This window comes from Bufo bufo, chromosome 6, assembly GCF_905171765.1.
Source record: "Bufo bufo chromosome 6, aBufBuf1.1, whole genome shotgun sequence".
NCBI classification, from domain to species: Eukaryota; Metazoa; Chordata; class Amphibia; order Anura; family Bufonidae; genus Bufo; species Bufo bufo.
The window spans coordinates 51,314,320-51,333,604 of NC_053394.1; the positions used below are offsets into that span (position 1 = coordinate 51,314,320).

At 46.1% G+C, this 19,285-nt stretch overlaps 1 protein-coding gene across 1 annotated transcript in view; it reads left to right on the top strand.

Moving 5' to 3' along the window:
- The first annotated feature begins 1,916 nt into the window (after positions 1-1,916).
- The window catches only part of CPXM2 (carboxypeptidase X, M14 family member 2), a 132,029-nt gene continuing 114,660 nt past the window's right edge, over positions 1,917-19,285 (top strand). Inside the window, exons 1-2 of the mRNA XM_040436613.1 lie at positions 1,917-2,630; positions 2,810-3,142. Coding sequence (XP_040292547.1) covers positions 2,830-3,142 — 313 coding nt within the window. The 5' untranslated portion in view covers positions 1,917-2,630; positions 2,810-2,829. The remainder of the gene's footprint in view (positions 2,631-2,809; positions 3,143-19,285) is intronic.

Below are 19,285 nucleotides of genomic sequence, written 5' to 3' on the forward strand. Positions count from 1 at the left end.
GATAGGGCATCAATATTAAAAGCCCGGACATCCCCTTTTTAGGCCTCATGCACACGACCGTATTTTTTTGCGGTCCGCAAAAACGGGTCCTGTTTTTCCGTGATCCATGACCGTTTTTTCGTCCGTGGGTCTTCCTTGATTTTTGGAGGATGCACGGACATGAAAAAAAAGTCGTTTTGGTGTCCGCCTGGCCGTGCGGAGCCAAACTGATCCGTCCTGAATTACAATGCAAGTCAATGGGGACGGATCCGTTTGACGTTGACACAATATGGTGCAATTTCAAACGGATCCGTCCCCCATTGACTTTCAATGTAAAGTCAGGAGTTAATATACCATAGGATCAGAGTTTTCTCCAATCCGATGGTATATTTTAACTTGAAGCGTCCCCATCACCATGGGAACGCCTCTATGTTAGAATATACTGTCGGATATGAGTTAGATTGTGAAACTCAAATCCGACAGTATATTCTAACACAGAGGCGTTCCCATGGTGATGGTGCAGGTGCTGCCAGGCAGCAGGGGGCAGACCCCCCCCCTGTTTTTAACTCATTGGTGGCCAGTGCGGCCGGCCCCCCCTCCCCCCTGTAGTTAACTCTTTGTTGTCCAGTGCGGCCGGCCCCCCTCCCTCCCCTGTAGTTAACTCATTGGTGGCCAGTGCGGCCGGCCCCCCTCCCTCCCCTGTAGTTAACTCATTGGTGGCCAGTGGGCCCCCCTCCCTCCCCGGTAGTTAACTCTTTGATGTCCAGTGCGGCCGGCCCCCCCCCTCCCTCCCCTGTAGTTAACTCGTTGGTGGCCAGTGGGCCCTCCCCCCTCCCTCCCCCTCCTAATTAAAATCTCCCCCCTATCATTGGTGGCAGCGGAGAGTACCGATCGGAGTCCCAGTTTAATCGCTGGGGCTCCGAACGGTAACCATGGCAACCAGGACGCTACCGGGACGGTTGCCATGGTTACTTACCAATTTGTGGAAGCATTATACTTACCTGCGAGCTGCGATGTCTGTGTCCGGCCGGGAGCTCCTCCTACTGGTAAGTGACAGGTCTGTGCGGCGCATTGCTTAATGATCTGTCACTTACCAGTAGAAGGAGCTTCCGGCCGGACACAGACATCGCAGCTCGCAGGTAAGTATAATGCTGGTACAAATTGCTAAGTAACCATGGCAACCGGGACTGCAGTAGCGTCCTGGTTGCCATGGTTACCGATCGGAGCCCCAGCGATTAAACTGGGACTCCGATCGGTACTCTCCGCTGCCACCAATGATAGGGGGGGGGATTTTAATTAGGAGGGGGAGGGACCCATTCATTGACTTTATTTAGGAGGGAGAGGGACCCATTCATTGACTTGAATGGGTCCGTGAACCGTTGTCCGTCAAAAAAATAGGACAGGTCATTTTTTTTTGACGGACAGGATACACGGATCACGGTCTCGGCTGCAAAACGGTGCTTTTTCCGATTTTTCCACGGACCCATTGAAAGTCAATGGGTCCGCGAAAAAAAACGGAAAACGGCACAACAGCCACGGATGCACACAACGGTCGTGTGCATGAGGCCTTAAATGGTGCCATTAGAAAGTATAACTTGAAAAGCCCCCGTATGGCTGTGAACGTAAAAATAAAAGTGTTAGTAAAAAACTGAAACGCAAAAACAGAAAATCACCTGATCTTGAAAGGGTTAATGGAAAGCAAAAATGATTTTTAGCTCAAAGTGCATGCAATAAAATATTTTTTTTTTAAAAATGGCCCAAAGGTGTCCATAGCCCTTATTAAGCGATTAACCAATAATATGAGCAAAATAATAGAAATAAGAAAAAAAGTTCCTAAACTTTTGCAGAATTTGATTCCTTGCTCTGCTTACATTCTTGGAGCTGTTGCTCCTTCTTTCAACTTCTCCTCATTTCCTTATCTGTAGTAACAGAATCCAGTCAGTGAGTTGAGCCTCTCCCAGCCCCTGACACAGGAGGAGTAGCTCTCTTTCTCCATAATCAGAACCTGGCAAGCCTGCCTGCAAATATCTGCATCCTGTGCACCATTCACTAGCAGGACAGCCCCTGTGCACTGAGACTGGCACTTCTGGAGACCGCCTGTCTGGGATTTATCTGCCACTTTACAGTCAAGTCTCTGCACTCTTCAAGCAGTATCTTGCGGGCTTCACAAAGTCTCTTGCAAAGAGACAGAGTGAGAGTTAAACTGGGGGGTCTACTGGAAGATGCCGAAGTGTCCCATAAGAGACAGACTTTGTGTTTGTTCAGATTTTGGCCTCCTGAAAAGGAACCTACCTGTTCTAAGGAGCAGCTCTGAGTGTGTGACCTCTGAGGAGCAGCTCTGAGTGAGTGACCTCTGAGGACCAGCTCTGAGTGAGTGACCTCTGAGGACCAGCTCTGAGTGAGTGACCTCTGAGGACCAGCTCTGAGTGAGTGACCTCTGAGGACCAGCTCTGAGTGAGTGACCTCTGAGGACCAGCTCTGAGTGGGTGACCTCTGAAGACCAGCTCTGAGTGGGTGACCTCTGAAGACCAGCTCTGAGTGGGTGACCTCTGAGGACCAGCTCTGAATGAGTGACCTCTGAAGACCAGCTCTGAGTAAGTGACCTCTGAGGGCCAGCTCTGAGTGAGTGACCTCCCTGGATCCTGTAGTTGGTAAGTCCATCCATCTTTAATTATAGCTATTACCCTTCATTTATGAGGTTTCTTTCTTATACTATGTCTAATTTTCACCATTCACACCAGGTTGTCCCTCTGCAGGACGTCTATGTAATAAGTTTCACACACTTTTTATCTTCATGTCCAACCACAGACTTTACAATTTTATTTTTTAGAGAACTATCAAAATCAAGAGATGATACAAAATTCTGATTTCTTTGTCTGCTTTTTGGGGATCCTGCTGGTGCAATGTTCTCTGGCAAGACCATCGGATGGGCAGGATTATTATCAAGAGATTGTGTCGAGGGATCACTATTACTCATATCCGGTCCCTGAGGAGGTGCAGACCCCCCTGGAGCCAGAGGGAGAAATGGAGGTACCTCCAGAACCTATCATGGAGGTGATCCATGAGAGTCAGGACACTCGGGAAGACCTCTATCCGGTGCAAAAGAAAGATACCTTCAAACATAAGAAGATGAAAGGAAAAGAAGGGAAAACCCAGAAGACAGGTATCTATTTTATGGTGCTGACTGCTGACATAGATCACTGAACGGCATTGATGTATTCCAAGATTGCATGTCTTGACACCCTATGATGATAGTGATACTTATAATAGCAGGGTATAGTCCCAAATTATTGAGTACGGCCACACGGTCAGGTTTGTGCATGCAGTTTTGGAAGCCAAAACCAGGAGTGAATTAAAAAATGAGGAGAAGTTGTATCTGTCCTTTATACTTCACTTTTATGATCCACTCGTGATTTTGGCTTCCAAAACTGCATGCAGAAACCTGACCATTTAAAGCAGGCATGCTCAACCTGCATCCCTCCAGCTGTTGCAAAACTACAACTCCCATCATTCCCGGACAGCCTACAGCAGGTCATGGTGGGAGTTGTAGTTTTACAACAGCTGGAGGGCCGCAGATTGAGCATCCCTGATTTAAAGGATCTCATTACCTACCTGTCTTACACCTCAGGTAACATAGAAAGTGACCATGATAGTGACTTAAAAAATGTACAATGTAATGAAAGGGTTATTCCAGTTTATATTAGAGCAATGGAAGTTGCACGTATATATATTAGTGGAGTAACTTCCTTTCAGCAAGAAGTTTCAAGCTTGCTAATGGCACAGATTGTGGGGGCACTGCCAGATTTTGCCACCCAGGACAGAGGGTTCTGTTTTTTGTCTACCCTCTACATACCATTTTGCATGACCCTCAGGTCAACTCCCCATCACCTTGTTTTCAGTTCCTTCCGAAGTCTTGCACAGGTTCTTGCAGCCAGGGCCTGTGCAAGGATTTTTGCACACACAACTCGGTGGGGGTGATGTAAAAAGGAGGGCGTGATGTGACATGGAGGGGGATGAGAAATGTGACATGGAGGGGGATGAGAAATGTGACATGGAGGGGGTTGAAATGTGACACGAAGGGGGGAGAAATGTGACATGGAGAGGGGAGAAATGTGACATGGAGGGGGGAGAAATGTGACACGGAGGGGGGGAGAAATGTGACATAGGGGGGTGATGTGACATGGAGGGGGAGAAATGTGACATTTCTCCCCCTCCATGTCACATCACCCCCTGCTTTTTACATCACCCCCTTTGTGTTACATTTCTCCCCCCATGTCACATTTCTCCCCCTCTATTAATGTTGTGTAAAAATAAACATTATGCTCCTCACCTGGCCCTGGTCGTCTGCAGCAGCTCCCCTTCTCCTCTGTGTGGTCCTGGTATCTTCTCTCTGTGCTCCCGACAATACTTTGAGGACCTTTCCCATTCAGCCAATCAGTGGCTGCAGCTGTGTCATGTGTCAGACCAGTGATTGGCTCAGCAGGAAATCACTGCCCTGACACATGACACAGCTGTGGGAAAGGTCCTCAAACAACTTGTCAGGACTCAGGAGCCCAGAGAAAAGATATAAGGACCACCACACAGAGGAGAACAGCCGCTGGAGGCCGGCGGCATGCAAGTGATTAATGAAAAAAAAAATGTTTCATCTTTCCGCCCCCCCTTCTCAGCGCCCTAAGGCGGCCGCTTGGTCTGCCTTATTATAGCACCGGGCCTGCTTGCAGCCCCACTTCTAAGAGGGCTTACTGGAATAGCCAGCCTTGGCTATTTTCGGGGCTCCCATAAAAATGAATGGAGGGCAGCTGCGTGGTGCACCCTCTGGGACTTTGCAGCACGCTACCAACAACAGGTGCTCTCTAAACAGGTGATGGACATTCTGTAGAACCAGTACAGGTTCTATCCACATTTTTACGGGGAGCGAAAGATAAAGTACATCTGCATCCTTCTAGTCATACTGTAAAGATCTGCACCTGTTCAGTGTTTAGAGCTGCACCTGGTGTCGGCTCACAATCACTGACCAAACCCTGACCAAACCCTGACTGTGAAAGCGGCCTATGTCTGAGAAGTATTATTACTGTGCTGTCAGAAAGGGCCAAGGATGCATCTGCCCCACATTATAAAGAGACAGTCTTAATGAGTTGCCAAGTGAGTCCAGAGGTCCAGATGGTGAACACTCTTGGGAAGATGTCTACAAAGAATACTGGAAGCATTGCAAGCTCTTGTGGTCGGGGACCTGTTCCAATTCTTACATCTATTGAATTTGAATATTGTGAATGAATGATTGCGCAATAAATAGTTAATATGGTTCATCTGGAAAGCTTCATTCATTTGTATCGTATAAATGAATAGTGCCCAACATTAACCCTTTGAGGACTGGGTGATTTTTCATTTATGTGTTTCTACTTTTCCCTTTCTGCTTTCCTGGAGCCATACCTCTACCACTAGCAGAAGGACCCGGCTTTGCATGGGTATATTTCGTCGATATCATTTATTGTTTGTGTGTGTCATTACAAGATATCGACAGTATCCCCCTTAACAGTGGCCTCTACAGCAATCTACCCCTTAACACTGACCTCCATAGCGGACCGTCCACTTAACTGTGACCTCCACAGCAGCCTGCCCCTAGGGTGGCTAGAAGTCCGGTTTTAGGCTTTCAGACTCCCTGTAGTCCGTCCGACAGATGTGGACGGACACAGGGATGTTCTTTTGAACAGCTCACTCTCAGACAGCAGCACTGTGCCATCTGAGCGTCAGCTGCAGGGAGAAAGTCACCGTCCTTCAATCCCCTGCAGCTGACAGAAGTTGATTTTTACCTTCATTTTTTCAATCCCCATCAGCTGCGAAGTGGGAGGGGGCGTGGCTTAGTGGGAACTGGGGGCGGGGTTTTTATGTCCGTCTTTTGAGGGTGGCCTGAATGGCCAATTGCCTCTTTCACACTTGTCTTCAGATCACTCCTCACATACAGGCACACGCCACCACCTTTTCTATTGACCCTGTCTTTCCGAAATAGTGTAAAATCCTCAATATTTTACAGCCCAGTCATGCGAAGAGTCCAACCATGTCTCAGCCCCACCAACTACATCTATGTGTTCTTCTAGTACCATAGCCTCCATTTTGCTAGCTAGACTTCTGGCATTTGTGAAAATACATTTTAAATTACTATTACCTGTAAAGTGAATATCTGGGATATTTTTGTTACCTTTGTTGATGTTTGTATGTAACAGGTTCTTGTTACCAGCAGTTCTATTTTTCATAAGTGTATTGTTATGCCCAGTCTTCTCCCTACTTTCCCCCAATATTTTTTTGCTTTTTATTGCCAAACTCTGATCCCCATAAAAAATTTTATATTTATGTCTATGTTTGGCCATTTTTATTTGTTTTTCTAAGGTGGGGGGGGGAAGCTGTTACCAGAGCAGGAGCGCATGGCTCCTGCATTTTGACCACTCAGATGCGGTGGTCTCATTTGACCACGGCATCTGAGGGACTAAATGTCTGGTATTGGAAACAGCAGAAACCCGGCGGCTATGGCGCTCACTGCGCTCTCCAATGGGCGCAAGATTTAAAGTGGCAACTTCTGCCGTACATATACTGCGCTGTTTGTCAAGGGGTTAATAAGAAAATTGTCTTAGCTCTTATTGTTAATCTGCCACATTAAACAAAACGTTCAACCTGCAGGCAAAATTATATAGAGCAGGAGGACCTGAGCAGATGGATACATAGTATTGTGGGAAAAGATTCAGGAAAACTTTTTTCAACTTCCTAATGACTTTGGGCTTATGGGTCCAGTGGGCTGACCTAGGCACTGACTGACAGCCTCTCAGGATACAAAAAGGTGCACTGCTAAGTTCAGAATGAGCAGTGATTTTATTGAATAAAAAAACTAGTTTTTGTGAATCTTTTCCCTCAAAACTATCATACCAATACCAATCTGCTCAGCTCCTCATGCTCTATAATCTGCTATACTCAGGCAATGAATATGTGCAAAGTGACAAGTTCCCTTTACAGTTTGGAATTTCCCTAGGGTTGAAATTACCTACTGCTCATCTTCATGTGTGCATGTCCACTTACTAGACTGGCAATTTAAAGCGGTTGTCCACTTTTTTTAAATATTGATGACCTATCATTAAGATAGGCCATCAATATCAGATCAGATCTCTTGAATAGGAAGGAGCAAGGAATGGGATGGCTTAGGTGTAATTACACCTGCTCACCGCTGCAGTTGCAATGAAGGCAGCGCTTATACAAACAGCTGATCAACAGGGGTGTCTGAAGTCGGCCCACCACCAATCTAATATTGATGACCTATCCTGAGGATTTACAAAAGAAGACAACCACTTTAAGGTATCATAGATTTACTATACCTACAACAGGATTCGGGAGATACTATATCTCCTTATTGGCGTGAGGAGTCTTATAGGCCAGGCAATGCTCCTCTGGAATTCTGGGAAGAAGGTATGCAAATTAACTCTTAGCTAACTTTGCCTCTAATGCCACTAGATTTAAGGTAGATATCCTATAAGTCAATGTTCGTCCGTTTCAACAGGCCATGAGACATGACTCTGATATTAAATAAGCCAGCACCTCATCTGCCTGGCTTAGACTCCTCGCACCATTTCAGGTGCTCTCCATAAGGATATACTGTATAGTATCACCTGAATCCTGACTTAGACTACTTAAGCCAGTATTCTCTGCTGGGCGCTGATAAGAGGCAATCACCCCGAAACAGCTGTCTGCAGATGAGATGCTGGCTTATTTAATATCCAAGTCATGTCTCAAGGCCTGCTCAAAAGGTTGAACATTGACTTATAGAATAGATACCTTACATCTGGTGGCATCAGAGGCAGAGCTTCTTATACCTATAACATACATACTGCATATTCTGAATATTGTTTTATAATTATTTGGTAGTCTGGATTAGAGATGAGCGAATTGAAGCTGACGAAGTGGTATTCGATCCGAATTTCAGGAAAAAATTTGATTCGCACCGAAGCAGCTTCGTGGTAACGAATCAAATTTTTTCCTAAAATGGCTGCTGCACGTGTGAGGACATGGAGCAAGGAACTCTGGGAAGGCGGGATCACCCATAATTCCATGCATGCAGCCAATCAGCAGCCAGCCCTGTGATGTTACAGCCCTATAAATAGCGACAGCCATCTTAGATTCTGCCATTTACCAGTGTATTTAATGCAGGGAGAGACGTCTGCAGGCGCTAGGGACAGTGCTAGAAAAAAACATCATTGTGCTAAAAAAAAAAAAACGATTTGCAAGTGCAGGGAAAGGATAGGGAGGAATCATTCTGCAACATTTCTGTTGAAAAGGGTTCAGTAGGGGAGATTACAGCCTGGGTAATAGGAACAATCCTATTACACCTTGCTGCACTGACTGGGGATCCAAATTGCCATTATACAGCTCTGTAATTCCAGCAAATCGTTCTGATTAGGGTGCAAGTGCTGTTTGATACAGCCATTAACAATTATTACAAGGAAATATTTCTACATCTTATTTGCCCTTGTGCAGTGCAGTTATATGTTCTAAAGCATTTTTTGGCTTGTATTAGTGGGAAAAAGGGCTTATTAGTAGAGTTGAGCGGACACCTGGATGTTCGTGTTCGACAGGTTCGGCCGAATTTCGGAAAAAAGTTTGAGTTCGGGACCCGAACTTGACCCCGAACCCGAACCCCATTGAAGTCAATGGGGACCCGAACTTTTGAGCACTAAAATGGCTGTAAAAATGTAATGGAAAGGGCTAGAGGGCTGCAAATGGCGTCAAAATGTGGTTAAGAGCATGGCAAGTGCTCTGCAAACAAATGTGGATAGGGAAATTACTTTAACCTCCTCCCAACCGCCTAACGCAGGGATGCGTCCTGCGGGCGGTCGGTTTGTTCCTCCTTGACGCATCGGCGTGTCATCTCGCGAGATGCGAGATTTCCTGTGAACGCGTGCACACAGGAGCGCGCGTTCACAGGATCGGAAGGTAAACGAGCTGATCTACAGCCTGCCAGCGGCAATAATTAGCTGGCAGGCTGTAGATGCGATTTTTTTAACCCCTTAAAGGTATATCAGACGCTGTTTTGTTAACAGCGTCTGATATACCTGCTACCGGGTCCTCTGGTGGTCCCTTTTGCTTGGATCGACCACCAGAGGACACAGGCAGCTCTGTAAGTAGCACCAATCACCACACTACACCCCCCCTGTCACTTATTAACCCCTTATTAACCCCTGATCACCCCATATAGACTCCCTGATCACCCCCCTGTAAGGCTCCATTCAGACGTCCGTATGTGTTTTGCGGATCCGCGGAATAGGACATGTTCTATAGGCTCTACAAAAAACGCAGTGTTCGCCCAATCAGGCCTGATCTTGGGCGTACACTTGCGTTCAGTCCGCCCCACCGCAGTGGCAGAATTTCTTTTTCTTCTGATCACTGCAAAAACACTGTAAAATCGCTGCGGCGCTATAAAGATCACTTTTGAGGGGCATGGCGAGTTCATAGAAGATTTTTTTGGCACAAGTTAGCGGAAATAGTTTTTTTGTTTTTGTTTTTTCTTACAAAGTCTCATATTCCACTAACTTGTGACAAAAAATAAAATCTCACATGAACTCGCCATACCCCTCACGGAATCCAAATGCGTAAAATTTTTTAGACATTTAGATTCCAGACTTCTTCTCACGCTTTAGGGCCCCTAAAATGCCAGGGCAGTATAAATACCCCACATGTGACCCCATTTTGGAAAGAAGACACCCCAAGGTATTTCATGAGGGGCATGGCGAGTTCTTGTAAAATTTTATTTTTTGTCACAAGTTAGTGGAATATGAGACTTTGTAAGAGAAAAAAAAACAAAAAAAACAAAAAAAAAAACATTTTCCGCTAACTTGTGCCAAAAAAAATAATATTCTAGGAACTCGCCATGCCCCTCACGGAATACCTTGGGGTGTTTTCTTTCCAAAATGGGGTCACTTGTGGGGTATTTATACTGCCCTGGTATTTTAGGGGCCCTAAAGCGCGAGAAGCGTGGAATCCAAATGGGTAAAAAATGCCCTGTGAAATCCTAAAAGTACTCATTGGAATTTGGGCCCCTTTGCGCACCTAGGCTGCAAAAAAGTGTCACACATGTGGTGTCGCCGTACTCAGGAGAAGTAGGACAATGTGTTTTGGGGTGTATTTTTACATATACCCATAGTGTGTGTGAGAAATATCTCTGTAAATGACAACTTTTTAAAAAAAATTATACAACGTTGTCAATTTACAGAGATATTTCTCTCACCCAGCATGGGTATATGTAAAAGACATGTAGAACAATAAATTTAGAGAAAAATGTATATAGAAATGTAGTTTTATTTGATAAATTTTACAACAGAAAGTGAAAAATGTCATTTTTTTGCAAATCAATTTCGATTAATATAAAAAAAAGTTAAAATGTCAGCAGCAATGAAATACCACCAAATGAAATCTCTATTAGTGAGAAGAAAAGGAGGTAAAATTCATTTGGGTGGTAAGTTGTATGACCGAGCAATAAACCGTGAAAGTAGTGTAGTGCAGAAGTGTAAAAAGTGGTCTGGTCATTAAGGGGGTTTAAGCTAGGGGAGCTGAGGTGGTTAAATAACATAAAATATGTAAAAATAAAAAATTATAATCTTGATCTAGGAGGACCAGGTCCATATGGAGTAGGAGGTCAATGTGGCGGTGTAGGTGGAAGCGGCGGTGGAGGAGGAGGAGGTAGCCTACACTTGTTTTTTATTTTATTTTTAAAATTAGGGTACACCCCAAAACATTGGGAAATGTAACCTGTGATAACCCCCTCCAGTCGTGTTAAACACACGTTTAGACAATACACTGGCTGCAGGGCAGGCCAGCACCTCCAAGACGTAAAGGGCAAGCTCAGGCCATGTGCCCAATTTGGAGACCCAGAAGTTGCAGGGGCTGACCCCTGTCAGTCAGTTCGTGTAGGCATGTGCACACTTACTGCCCCACCATGTCGCACGTCCCCGTGATGTTCACGATCCAATTTGATATCTGCTCTATCAACTTTCGATGTTCTTTTATGCGCCTACCATGGTGATCACGGGTGGCGGGGAATCAGGGTTCCAGGCCAGAGAGGGAGTGTGAGAAAGAGAGACCACATCCAAGGGAGGATACTTTTTTTCAAATTTAAAATTAGAGTTGAAATATGGGAGAAATTATTAAAGCATAAAAGTGTGACAACTTTTCAAAGTTTAAGAATTGAATGAAAGGATGTGGTGCGCATTAATTACTGAATATTATATAAAATTTTATTCCCTGTCACCTATGCATAGCAGGTGTTTATTCACATCTAAAATTGTATAATGTCAACCCAAGAATGTAACAGAAAAATAATTGAAATTTATTAAGCTGTCAACTAGGTAGAGGAGGGGTATATTACAGCCAAAAATTGGTGAATTTCACCAAAAAATGTAACTGACAATTTTATTTTTTCCGGTCTACTAGGTATAGGAGTGGTACATAACACCCAAAAATTGGTGAATTTCACCAGAATATATAACTGACAATTTTTTTTTTGTTTAACCTATCTACTAAGTATAGCAGTGGTACTATACACCCAAAAATTTGTTAATTTCACCATAAAATGTAACTGACAATTTTATATATTTTTTTACCGGTCCTCTAGGTATAGCAGTGGTACTATACACACCAAAATTGGTGAATTTCACCCTAAAATGTAAATGACAAAGTAGTGAAATGATATAAAATAAAACACGTACAAAAAAAAAAAATGGATTTATGAGGTGGAGTTCCATATGGAGTAGGAGTTTGAGGAGGCGGTGGACATAGCGGAGTAGGTGGAATCGGCGGTGGAGGAGGACAAGATAGCCAACACAGGTTTTTGGCTTTAATTTAATTTTGTAAAATTAAGGTACACTCCAAAAGAGTGTGAAATATCCAAAATACAAACATGAGCAATTGCGCTGCAGTATAACAATGGCTGCTTAGTGCCGGTATACATGTCTATTCTGCACAAGGTACGGACAAGTCCTGAGGGATCCATACCTGGTTGATTTTAATGAACGTGAGCTTGTCCACATTGGCTGTGGACAGGCGGCTGCGCTTGTCTGTGATAACGCCCCCTGCCGTGCTAAATACACGTTCAGATAATACACTGGCTGCAGGGCAGGCCAGCACCTCCAAGGCGTAAAGGGCAAGCTCAGGCCATGTGCCCAATTTGGAAACCCAGAAGTTGAAGGGGGCAGACCCGTCATTCAGTATGTGTAGGCATGTGCACACATACTGCTCCACCATGTTGGTGAAATGCTGCCTCCTGCTAAGACGTTCCATATCAGCTGGTGGTGCTGGTTGTTGTGGCGTGCTGACAAAGCTTTTCCACATTTCGGCCATGCTAACCCTGCCTTCTGAGGTGCTGGCGGTGCCCCAGCTGCGTTGGCGACCTCTTCCTCGTCCTTTGCCTTTGCCTTGTGCTTTCACTGTGCCCCCGCTGTCAGGTGGGAATGCCACCAGCAGCGCGTCTACCAGCGTGCGCTTGTACTCGCGCATCTTACGATCACGCTCCAGTGAGGGAATTAAGGACGGTACGTTGTCCTTGTAACGGGGATCCAGCACCGTGGCCACCCAATAATCAGCACAAGTTAGAATGTGGGCAACTCAGCAGTCGTTGCGCATGCACTGCAGCATGTAATCGCTCATGTGTGCCAGGCTGCCCAGAGGCAACGAAAAGCTGTCCTCTGTGGGAGGTGTATCGTCTGTGTCCTCTGTATCCCCCCATCCACGTACCAGTGATGGCCATGAGCTGGTCTGGGTGCCACCCTGCTGTGAACATGGTTCCTCCTCCGCCATCTCCTCATCCTTCACCTCCTCATCCTCCAGAACTGTGCCCTGGCTGGACAATTGTGTACCTTGGGTTTGTGGGTGCAGGAACCCACCCTCGGAGCCACTTGGGAATGACTGGCCGGAAACCCTACGAAATGATCCCTCTTCCTCCTCCTGTGCCACATCCTCTTCGATCATCGCCAGGAGCGTTTTTTCAAGGAGGCATAGAAGTGGGATAGTAACACTGAGAACGGCGTTATCGGCACTGGCCATGTTGGTGGAGTACTCGAAACAGCGCAACAAGGAACACAGGTCTCGCATGGAGGCCCAGTCATTGGTGGTGAAGTGGTGCTGTTCTGCCGAGCGACTCACCCGTGCGTGCTGCAGCTGAAACTCCACTATGGCCTGCTGCTCGCACAGTCTGGCCAGCATGTGCAAGGTGGAGTTCCACCTTGTGGGCACGTCGCATATGAGGCTGTGAGCGGGAAGGCCGAAGTTACGCTGCAGCGCTGACAGACGAGCAGCAGCAGGGTGAGAACGCCAAAAGCGCGCACAGACGACCCGCACTTTATGCAGCAGCTCTGACATATCGGGGTAATTTTTAAGGAATCTCTGCACCACCAAATTCAGCACATGCGCCAGGCAAGGGATGTGCGTCAAACCGGCTACTCCCAGAGCTGCTACGAGATATCGCCCATTATCGCACACCACCAGGCCGGGCTTGAGGCTGACTGGCACAAACCACTCATCGGTCTGTTGTTCAAGGCCCGACCACAGCTCCTGCGCGGTGTGGGGTTTGTGCCCCAAACAGATAAGTTTTAAAACTGCCTGCTGTCGTTTAACCCTGGTTGTGCTGAAGTTGATGGTGAAGGTGTTACGCTGACCGGATGAGGAGCTGGTAGAGGATGAGGAAGCAGAGTAGGAGGAGGAAGCAACAGGAGGCAAGCTGAAGTGCCCTGCAATCCTCGATGGTGGAAAGACATGCGCCAAACTGCTATCCGCCTCAGGCCCAGCCGCCACTGCATTTACCCAGTGTGCTGTTATGGAGATATAACGGCCCTGACCGTGCTTACTGGTCCACGTATCCGTAGTTAGGTGGACCTTGCCACAGATGGCGTTGCGCAGTGCACACCTGATTTTGTCCCCTACTTGGTTGTGAAGGGAAGGGATGGCTCGCCTTGAAAAGTAGTGGCGGCTGGGCACGACGTACTGTGGGACAGCCACCGCCATAAGGCCTTTAAAACTATCCGTCTCCACCAGACGGAATGACAGCATTTCAAAGGCCAGTAATTTAGAAATGCTGGCATTCAGGGCTAGGGATCGCGGGTGGGTAGGGGGGGTACTTCCTCTTCCTCTCCAGCGTTTGGGATATGGAGAGCTGAACGCTTCCATGGGACATTGTGGAGATGCTTGGTGACGTTGGTGTTGCTGGCAGATCCTCTGTTTGCGGGGTGGCAGGTGGCACTGTCACTCCAGAGGTGGATGAAGAGGCCGCGATTGCAGCAGAAGAGGAAGCAGGAGGAGCCAGAGACCTTTCTTGGTTTTTGTGGTGTCTACTTCACTGCAGCTCGTGCTTTGCACTTAGATGCCTGGTCATGCAGGTTGTGCTCAGGTTGAGAACGTTTATGCCTCGCTTCAGTCTCTGATTGTACAGCGTGCAAACCACTCGTGTCTTGTCGTCAGCACATTGTCTGAAGAACTGCCACGCCAGGGAACTCCTTGGAGCTGGCTTTGGTGTGCTTGGTCCCTTGCTGCGGTGGGCAGTAGCAGGCGTACTGTCTAGAGGACGGCCGCTCCGCTTTTGCACCCTGCTCCCTTTTCTGCTGTACTGGCTCTGTGCGACCACCGCCTCTTCCTCTGAACTACATAGGTCACTAGCATGACCTTGATTCCATGTGGGGTCGAGGACCTCATCGTCAGCCACATCATCTTCCACCCAGTCTTCGCCCCTGCCTTCCTTGTCGGTCTACACACTTTCGAAAGCCCCAGCAGTTGGCACCTGTGTTTCGTCATCATCCGAGACGTGCTACGATGGTCCTCACATGTACTCATCTTGAAAGATAAGTGGTTGGGCATCGGTGCACTCAATCTCTTCCACTTCTGGGGCAGGGCTAGGTGGATGGCCCTGGGAAACCCTGCTAACAGAGTCATCAAAAAGCAGAAGAGACTGCTGCATGACTTGGAGCTCAGACTTCTTGGCTGATTTGCAAGGGGCTGAGGTGAAAGACTGATGGACATCGGCTGCAGGTGCCAACTGTGGTCTTTCAGCAGGAGACTGGGTGGGAGACAATGTGAAGGAACTGGATCCACTGTCAGCAACCCAATCTACTATCGCCTGTACTTGTTCAGGCCTCACCATTTGTAGAGCAGCATTAGGCCCGACCAAATACCGCTGCAGGTTTTATCGCCTACTCGCAACTGAGGAAGGGGTTTTACTTGTGCGTGTAGCTGGCACAGATCGACCACGTCCTCTCCCTGCAACAGGAGCTCCACCAGCAGCACCACGACCTGGGCCACGTTCCTTATTTGACGCTCTCCTCATATTTTTCGAATTTAGGATCTTGCCCTAAATAGGTGTTTAATTAATAGTAGAATAGAACGACAGTATGTAAAGGGTGTATCTCACATGGTCTGAACCACTGTAGGCCTGAAGTAAATATTTCTTTGCCCAAAATGGCTGTATTTCAAATGGCTGTATTTCAAATCCCTGATTCAAACCCCTGTATGTAGAGGGTGTATCTCACAGGGCCTGAACCAGTGTAGGCCTGAAGTAAATATTTCTTTGCCCAAAATGGCTGTATTTAAAATACCTGAATCAAACCCCTGTATGTAGAGGGGGTATCTCACACGGTCTGAACCAGTGTAGGCCTGAAGTAAGTATATCTTTGCACAAAATGGCTGTATTTCAAATGGCTGTATTTCAAATTCCTGATTCAAACCCCTGTATGTAGAGGGGGTATCTCACAGGGCCTGAACCAGTGTAGGCCTGAATTCAATATTGGTGCACCAAATGGCGGTATTTAAAATCTCTGAATGTAACCCAAATGTATTAAGGGTGTATCTCACAATGACATCTGCATCAAAGGCTGTCAACAAAATTTTTTGTGCCCAAACGAGTGTTTGTTTAACAACTGAATTTGACAGCAGTATATAAGCCTGTAATTTCACACGTGCTGATGCTGCAAGGCCTGAAAATAGTGTTTTTGGTCAAAAAAGTGTATTTTTTAAACCCCAGAAAATGATGGGTGTATTTCTACCTTAAATTGCACACTGACTAATCCAGATGTTGTAGATTGGCAAAAAAGTCTTTTTTTGGTAACAGAATATGAAAGCTGTATATACACTGCTCAAAAAAATAAAGGGAACACTTAAACAACACAATGTAACTCCAAGTCAATCACACTTCTGTGAAATCAAACTGTCCACTTAGGAAGCAACACTGAGTGAGAATCAATTTCATATGCTGTTGTGCAAATGGGATAGACAACAGGTGGAAATTATAGGCAATTAGCAAGACACCCCCAATAAAGGAGTGGTTCTGCAGGTGGTGACCACAGACCACTTCTCAGTTCCTATGCTTCCTGGCTGATGTTTTGGTCACTTTTGAATGCTGGCGGTGCTTTCACTCTAGTGGTAGCATGAGACGGAGTCTACAACCCACACAAGTGGCTCAGGTAGTGCAGCTTATCCAGGATGGCACATCAATGCGAGCTGTGGCAAGAAGGTTTGCTGTGTCTGTCAGCGTAGTGTCCAGAGCATGGAGGCGCTACCAGGAGACAGGCCAGTACATCAGGAGACGTGGAGGAGGCCGTTGGAGGGCAACAACCCAGCAGCAGGACCGCTACCTCTGTCTTTGTGCAAGGAGGAACAGGAGGAGCACTGCCAGAGCCCTGCAAAATGACCTCCAGCAGGCCACAAATGTGCATGTGTCTGCTCAAACGGTCAGAAACAGACTCCATGAGGGTGATATGAGGGCCCGACGTCAACAGGTGGGGGTTGTGCTTACAGCCCAACACCGTGCAGGACGTTTGGCATTTGCCAGAGAACACCAAGATTGGCAAATTCACCACTGGCGCCCTGTGCTCTTCACAGATGAAAGCAGGTTCACACTGAGCACATGTGACAGACGTGACAGAGTCTGGAGACGCCGTGGAGAACGTTCTGCTGCCTGCAACATCCTCCAGCATGACTGGTTTGGCATTGGGTCAGTAATGGTGTGGGGTGGCATTTCTTTGGAGGGCCGCACAGCCCTCTATGTGCTCGCCAGAGGTAGCCTGACTGCCATTAGGTACCGAGATGAGATCCTCAGACCCCTTGTGAGACCATATGCTGGTGCGGTTGGCCATGGGTTCCTCCTAATGCAAGACAATGCTAGACCTCATGTGGCTGGAGTGTGTCAGCAGTTCCTGCAAGACGAAGGCATTGATGCTATGGACGGGCCCGCCCGTTCCCCAGACCTGAATCCAATTGAGCACATCTGGGACATTATGTCTCGCTCTATCCACCAACGTCACGTTGCACCACAGACTGTCCAGGAGTTGGCAGATGCTTTAGTCCAGGTCTGGGAGGAGATCCCTCAGGAGACCGTCCGCCACCTCATCAGGAGCATGCACAGGCATTGTAGGGAGGTCATACAGGCACGTGGAGGCCACACACACTACTGAGCCTCATTTTGACTTGTTTTAAGGACATTACATCAAAGTTGGATCAGCCTGTAGTGTGTTTTTCCACTTTAATTTTGAGTGTGACTCCAAATCCAGACCTCCATGGGTTGAAAAATTTGATTTCCATTTTTTTATTTTTATGTGATTTTGTTGTCAGCACATTCAACTATGTAAAGAACAAAGTATTTCAGAAGAATATTTATTTAACTCATATCTAGGATGTGTTATTTTTGTGTTCCCTTAATTTTTTTGAGCAGTGTATTAAACTTGAATTTAACACAGATAGAGACCGGGGGCAAGGTAATAAGAATGGGGGAGGAATGGAAGGAGGGACTAGAACAATTCAGAAGACAAGGTGTAGGGTAAAAAATATACATAAACCTCTCAAATGTATGTATACTAATGCCAGAAGCCTGACTAATAAAACTGGTGAACTGGAATTAGTGATGTGTGAGGAGGACTATGACATAGTGGGAATAACTGAGACATGGCTGGATGATAGCTATGACTGGGCAGTTAATGTACAAGGTTACAGTCTGTTTAGAAAGGATCGTCAAAACCGGAGAGGGGGAGGGGTCTGCCTTTATATAAAGTCCTGTCTAAAGCCCATAGTCCGAGAAGATATAAGTGAGGGACATGAACATGTGGAGTCACTATGGGTAGAGATACATGGAGCTAAAAACAACAATAAATTACTAATAGGAGTTTACTATAAACCACCTAATATACCAGAGTCCACAGAAAATCTACTACTAAATGAGATAGACGAGGCGGCAAATCATAATGAGGTGGTTATTATGGGGGACTTCAACTACCCAGATATAGACTGGGAAACTGAAACTTGTATATCTCATAAGGGAAACAGGTTCGTGGCTATAACCAAAGACAATTACCTCTCCCAACTGGTTCAGGACCCGACTAGAGGGACGGCCATACCTGGACTTAGTATTAACCAATAGACCTGACAGAACAACAGACGTGCAGGTCGGGGGACACCTGGGAAATAGTGACCATAAAGTAATAACCTTCCAATTATCATTCAAAAGAGCGTTTCTACAGGGAGGAACAAAACTACCAAACTTCAAAAAAGCTAAATTTAGCCAACTAAGAGAGGCCATAGGCCAAACTAACTGGGACAAAGTCCTCACAAATACAGACACAAAATGGGATATCTTTAAAAACATCCTAAAAACTCATTGTGAGAGGTACATACCGTATGGTAATAAAAGGTTAAGGAACAAAAAGAAACCAATGTGGATAAACAGAACTGTAAAGAAAGCAATAAATGACAAAAAGAAAGCATATAAAACACTAAAACAGGAGGGTTGCACGGAAGCACTGAAAAACTATAAGGAAAAAAATAGAACATGTAAAAAACAAATAAAAGCGGCCAAACTAGAGACCGAGAGATTAATTGCCAAAGAGAGTAAAACTAACCCTAAAATGTTCTTCAATTATATAAATGTTAAAAAGTATAAAGCTGAAGGTGTTGGCCCTTTAAAGAGTAATGAGGGGGGAGTCGCAGAGAGCGACGAGGAGAAAGCAAAGCTGTTAAATATTTTTTTCTCCAATGTATTCACTGAGGAAAATAAACTGTCAGATGACATGCAGAATGCAAAAATAAATTCCCCATTAAAAGTGTCCTGTCTGACCCAGGAAGAAGTACATCAGCGGCTTAAAAAGATTAAAATAGACAAATCGCCAGGACCGGATGGCATACACCCCCGTATCCTAAAGGAATTAAGTAATGTCATAGCCAGACCCTTATTTCTGATATTTGCAGACTCTATACTGACAGGGAATGTCCCACAGGATTGGCGCGTGGCATATGTGGTGCCAATATT